The sequence below is a fragment of the Homalodisca vitripennis genome, chromosome X (assembly GCF_021130785.1).
Source record: "Homalodisca vitripennis isolate AUS2020 chromosome X, UT_GWSS_2.1, whole genome shotgun sequence".
In the NCBI taxonomy this organism is placed as follows: Eukaryota; Metazoa; Arthropoda; class Insecta; order Hemiptera; family Cicadellidae; genus Homalodisca; species Homalodisca vitripennis.
Window position 1 is genome coordinate 5482918 of NC_060215.1, and position 6778 is coordinate 5489695.

Sequence of the window (6778 nt, forward strand, 5' to 3'; positions counted from 1 at the left end):
TCCACAAATTTTTATATGTATAAACTTATTTAACTTTAATTATAAATATAAATTAATTCAAAACCTCAAAGAATAAAAAAAACAGTGCTAAATTAAATAGATACTAAAACAGAAAGTGTGTATATATTAGTAAGGGAGACATTACCAATTTACTACTCAATTCCACATTGAATTAAAGCCTGACGTCACACATGCATTCAGACATTGTTACAGTATGTAGCTACGATGGTAATTATATTTTAATGCCACTCCAATAATTATTAAAATAGAAGACAACTGAATATAGCATTGCAATAGTACCTTAATGTTAATCTTGCATTCCTAATAAAAACATTTTGCAATTTTGTAATACTAAAAATCAAAGAAATTAAATTTATTTTTAAAGAACTTTTATATTCCATCATAATAAATACTTTAACATGACAGGAAAGTAAATTCTAAAACGCATAATGTTACTTGTAGAATATTCTTATACGAAGTATAATTCATTTATAAATATATTTTAGTACTGTTTTACTATATATGAGCAATGTGGCAAAATTTACACAATGTTATATCTTCTAGTTCATTTATAAACATAACCAAATTTTGCTTTCAAATCTTATAAAAAGATATTTGATAACATGTTATATTGATATAATGTACCAAACAGTGATAATTATATGAAGTCTATGACCATTTAAAATAACAAGAGATTTATCAAAAAGTTTTGGATTGAAGGATACCAAATCTTAAATATTATATTGTATATAATTGATATCTTTGCAAAGCTCACTATTCACAATAGATCCAGGGGTTACATACTAATTTATTATCATAGGAGAACACAAGATAATAAATTATATACTGTAATAGTTTTAAAACATGTAAGTTAGAGGGAAAATTGTCTAGTTACGATGCTCAGGACACTTAGGATAAGGACACTCAGGATGAGTATCGTATCCTTTTCCAAGGTTTGACACGAAAAAACTTTCTACCCTCTTCACCTTGATCCAAAGCATTCAGCTTCGCCATTTCTGTAGTGGACAGTTGGAAGTCAAATATCTGCAAGATAAACCACAAATTAAAGGACATTCTACTGGTAGAAATTTTAAAACTTCTAATTATAATAATTTAATATATCGAGTAGTACTATTTACATAAAATGATCAATTTAGAAAAAACAGAATTAAAAATAATAGTATACTGTAACTATCAGTTTTATATTTCAATAATGTGCATTTCTTTATTAGTAACATATATAAAACTTAGAATAATATAATATAATAAATCAAAATATTATATAAGTATACTAACATCCAGGTTATGTTTGAGACGTTCAGGATTAGAACTTTTCGGTATGACCGCCACCCCAAGCTGCAAGAGGTGTCTCAGCAGAATTTGGCCTGGAGTTTTCTTGTGGACCTTGGCTATGCGCACCACATCATCTTCTGTCATTGGTGATTTGAGTTGAGACCTTAAAACAGATTATACATATATCGTCTATGATTTAAACCTAGAGGATTGATTTTCTTTTAGTATCACTTACTCCAAATGAGTGGCACAGTGATATAAAGTGTGTATTATGGCTGCACACAACCCCTCCTCCTGACATGGGGGACACACATATAATTCGTGCTCTAAACAAAAGCATAGTTTTTATGCATCTTGTAAGATTTTTATTTTAAGATTTTAAATTAAACTTCAAATAAAATTGTGTAACTAAAGAATAAGAGACAAAACAAGTAAAGAAAGTCCTAACACATAACTGTGTGTTTGAATTTGGAATGAAAAACGTATCTTGTATATAATAATTATCTTTGTAAGTAAGTTACTATTACGATATTTTTTATACCTTACAAATAAGTACTGGATGTGCTGAAATTTAATAGGCTACGTGTTGAAGAAATTGTATGTGTACATTTCTTTGAAGCGCTTACTATTTTGTGTTTTATTAATACGAATCGTTTTAAAATTAATAAAACATGAAAGCGAAGGCATTGCGCTTAAATTTTTACAGTAGGATATTTAGGTCTCTGAGATAAATAAGCGTAAATATTATATATATACATATATAAGAATTCATTATCTTCAAATTATAAGTGCACAGTCTATTAAAACTATGATTGAGATTGTAAGGCGAACAAAGTGGCAACAAGAAAAATGCGAAAACAAAGAAATTAGTTAAAGGTCCATGTTAAAGCATGATATTATTAAACACATTGCAATGGATTTCCCTTACAAATTACACCTATCTTTACACATCTCTTTTCTTTGATACCATCAATGTAAACAAGGAATGGTAAAACTATTATATTACTCTGCAAGGTAACATCCATGAGTTCAGATTTCAAACTTGGTGCTGGAGCTGCATTCAAGTTTAAGTGAAAGATTTATTCTGATAACAAACTTAGACCAGGATTGTCCATGAGCCAACTAAGTGTTTCCTCTATGATCAATGGTTACAGAAATCACTTTGGATGTGTAGAAATACTTTATATTTTGCGGATTAAACTTTCTATCTTACGGTTCAATTTCGTCAATCCAATCGTGATCCACAGTTCCTCAGCGCAATAATCGGATAGAAAGCGGGATGTTATGTAAAATCTTTTGTTCCTTACTCCACAGCCGGAAAACGTATACTTGTGTTTCCAGGCTTCTTATTACTTTCAATATTTCCTTCTTCAAATATGTTTTAACACGTTACATTGTATACAGCCGTACACATCTCTCCAGCATCCACCAACGCTATTTAGGCTAAAAATCATAAGTTATGTAGTTTATATTTCCCTTCACTTATCTCTTCATTTTTTAAATTAACCTATTTTCCTGGACTTGATAACCGATGTTTATGTTTTCGTCTGTACAGCCCTTTCGTACATTGTTCATGCTTCCAAGCAGGATTGTGGCTGTAGCCGTTCTATTTGAAGTTTCCGCAGCCTATATTCTCTTTACTGTTTCGTTGAAGTTGAGTAATTTTCTACAGACAGTTTAAGACGACTTCGTCTGATTATAGTGCTCTAGTCAGATACGTGGCCGAATCTCTGGGTCATCTTGCCAAGTCTATATCAGACTTGAGCCTGAAATTTGTCCATTCCTTAGCAGAGTCTTTAATTTCAGTTAGCGTATTCATATTCCTTACAGAACATCTACTGCAAGATGAACTTGTGTACTGGTTTTCCTGTTACTTCTCTTACATTGTTAATAATCATGCTTAATGTCTATAATGCCTTTTGAAATGTTCAACTTATATCGTATCCTCCAATGTTTCTATTAATAACACTTATTACATTACATCCTGATCTCTATGATCCAAACTCATGCCGCACACCATCATACCAAGTGTCTGTCACACTGGCTTCTTAGTTTTCTATTTATTACTCTTTTATCTTTAATTTTGTACCAATTATCTTGTACCATCTTCATCACACACGCTTCAATTAATAGTCTAATCCTGCCACTAATACTCAATTTTACTTTCAGTCTAAATTCAAATAATCTCACAACCATCAGTACCTTTATACTTTTTTCACATCCTCAATTTCCTTTCTCTCTTGATTTGTTGAATGAAGTGGGTAAAAGAGAGAGAAAGAAGGAAATTAGCTTTGATCTCCTGATTTCAACACCTTGCAGTGCTGTCCAAATAAAATATTCATCCAAACTATGTTACATGGATTTCTTGGATATTATTGAGAAAACTCATAGCAGGCATGATATTGCCAATATAACTTTTACACTTTTTTGTACATAAAGTTTCTTTGTTTATACTCACTCCGTCATGTTCTTTGGTCCGTTGAAGACGGAGACGGCAGCAGGAGAGCCAAGGCAGGCGTAGGCGTGACAGGGACTCCGTGCTTTTCTCCCCACTCTCGTAGTTCTTTCTGCTGGAAGTATAAGTGACATTCCACCTGTTCCACAAAATATATTACATTTAATTTTTGTTAGTCATTAATATGCAATTATAAAAACAACACGAGTATTATGTTTTAAAATTAATCTTACTCATTATTCATTTTCCCATTTCATACCAATGACAAACGCGTTATACAATCTATAAAGCAATTCATTAACAAAAAGGCCATTTTGTAAAAAGGCTATTTTAGTCATTACGGGGAAACTTAAATTGCACCTGGTTTGTTGAAGGAGGGATTCTGGCAATCTTCATGAGACGATCCATTTGGCGAATATTGAAGTCGGACACTCCGATACACTTGGTCCTGCCAGCATCCACCTGCGCCTCCATCGCCTGCAATATCCAGTAATTACTGTTTCCAGATTAATGAATTAACAACAATCACAATATGTTTATAACTATTACGCGTGCGAGGTACAATTTCAGAACAAGTAGAAAATGTATACATCAGATGCTTTTTATAATGCATCATTTTTGTTTTCTAGTGAGCTATTAAGCGGTCAGAATGAGTATTTCAGTAAATATGGCGCCTTTTGTCGAACAGTAATAGCAATTGAAATACCACCATACTACCATAGCTCTTATATAATTTGAGAAGAAAGTAAAAGATTAGTTTAATTATTTCTAGAAGCCTTTTTAAAAACACATATTGTTTGAATAAAGTCTGTTCCAAAATAATTAGTAGCGTATATGCAACATTGTAGTAAGACTTATCCGTATAAAGGGAATAAAATAATATTACGAACATTAAAGCCTTACCTTCCAGATTGCCACGTGATCGGTGTTCATGTCTAGTTTGAGGTATCCATTCTTGTCTAAAGGAAATAAAACTTCTCCAGGCTGGAAAACCCACAGGTTTATGCAGAAGGAACAGATCTAAGTATTCTAACTGGAGAGATTTTAGAGATCGTAGAAGATATTCTTCCACTAAGTCCTTGTTCATTGCAACCATTGGTAGCTGTAAACAACATAGAGATAAAGTAAGATAGAAATGAAGGCATAATTATCAGTAAGTTTCCTAAAACTACAATTAACTGAATATTCCACTTTCACTAACCAGTATTCTCTTAAAACACTTCGGTACTAGTAACGGTGTTCTATGTTGGTAACTTGTTATACAACTGATATCTCAAATATGAGAGGCGATAATTGATTCCCTTTTCCTTTGTTCGAACCCTTAACAACAATGAAAATACCGCCACATGGGCCGAGGCCTATAAGTGACGGTGAGCTCTTATTTAAAATAATGTTAACTGTTTCATTGTTTTAAATAATATTATTATTGTTATTTTAATGTGGTAAATAATTTTAATAATTTTAGTGTTATGAACCTTTCTGTTCGGTGCTATTCATGCGTGTGCCCTCCAATAAAGTACTTGTATGTAAACATTGCAATTTTCTACACGACGTGTGTTTCTCATAGTAGACGCAATTCAAGTCATATAAATATTTTGACGCACTCTCCTTAGGGTTAAAATAACTACTTCAAAATGGTTAGGGAAAGATTACGTAACTATGTTTATTTCTAAGTAACTCACCTCAGAACATAGAATTCTGAGAAAGTAAAAATTTTCTGAAGAATACCAAAATCCTTAATAGATAATTATTTATTACTTGTATTTTACCTTAGTAACGATAAAAAGTTCCTCTCGCTTAATCTTCCCACTGTCTAGCCAATCTCTTCAGAGCTTTCCGATGGCTGCCTCATTGTTGTACATGTAGGCCGTGTCTATGTGTCCTGTAGCCGGCCTCTATAGCCATGTCGATAAACTCTTCCCACATCGTCGTCATCACTGATCTATAGAAAAAATGTATGTATTTAGTAAAGTAAGAAGGTACAGTTTTCCTTCAACGCTTACAGGGCACGAAACTATTTTGAACAATAAACGGCTCACGTGAGGAAACATCAAACTTTGCAGTATGAGTGATGGTCTAAGAGCATTTGAATACCAAAATAAATAATTGTAAAAGATTATTAAGTATTAAGTTAAAAATAGCAAAACACTGTTTAGACAGAAGGTTGTAAGAAGCTGCTAAATTTTTCAACTATCACGATTATTTTAAATTTAATAGTCCAAATGTGGTAATAAGAAAGACATATTAAATTATGATAATTAATCAATCTTAACAAAAATACTTTCTAATCTTCTAATCACCCCCGTTTGTTCTTTAAATTTTCTGCAGGTTTTCTAACAATCATTGATTTGTTATTTTATAATCCCTGTACGTAATTTGGAGAGAGAGAGAGAGAGAGATATTTTCAGTTTTTCAAATATAACGAAAGGTTTTGGACGATATCACGTAATTATTTAATATCATAAACGTGGATCAAAATGAATCGGACAGCACAAGCGCTTGTAAGTAGTAACTAGCCATAAAAGCTAACCATCAAGCTAACAAGGTTAGACTGGCTGGCAATTACTAGTACAAGCGCTTGTAAGTAGTAACTAGCCATAAAAGCTAACCATCAAGCTAACAAGGTTAGACTGGCTGGCAATTACAAGTACAAGGACTTGCTGTTTGACGTGACTTGGAGCGCGCAACATAAATACAAGTTGTATCGATCTCGATATCAATTCATCTGGTGGCAGAGAAACAGTTGCGTACTGGTCAGATACGCTCTAGGATATCAGTTTGGTTACCGGCTGATGACATATCTTTTTGCTTGAAGAAACCACAGATTACTTGTTATTTATTGTTCAGATTTTATTGTTGCTGTTGACTGTTATCTATTTTAATATTTTATAAATATGTTGTTGTTATTTATTAACTCATTTATTTATTAACTTATTAATTCATTCATCAATGTCGTTCTTAATAGAAAAAAAAACCAAAACTGGAAAGACCATGTATTGTGTATATAACAATGTAAAATTTAAGCAACAA

General features: G+C 32.1%; 1 protein-coding gene across 1 annotated transcript; it reads right to left on the bottom strand.

The window, feature by feature from the left end:
* Positions 1-770: 770 nt before the first annotated feature.
* On the bottom strand, positions 771-5572 carry LOC124368472 (1,5-anhydro-D-fructose reductase-like). Its single transcript, XM_046825717.1, has 6 exons — positions 5518-5572; positions 4652-4850; positions 4109-4225; positions 3752-3887; positions 1297-1456; positions 771-1044 (listed from the first exon to the last, which is right to left on the bottom strand). Exons 2-6 carry the CDS (start codon positions 4842-4844, stop codon positions 925-927), a joined length of 726 nt encoding a protein of 241 aa, XP_046681673.1. The 5' UTR covers positions 4845-4850; positions 5518-5572; the 3' UTR covers positions 771-924.
* Between the last annotated feature and the right edge of the window lie 1206 nt (positions 5573-6778).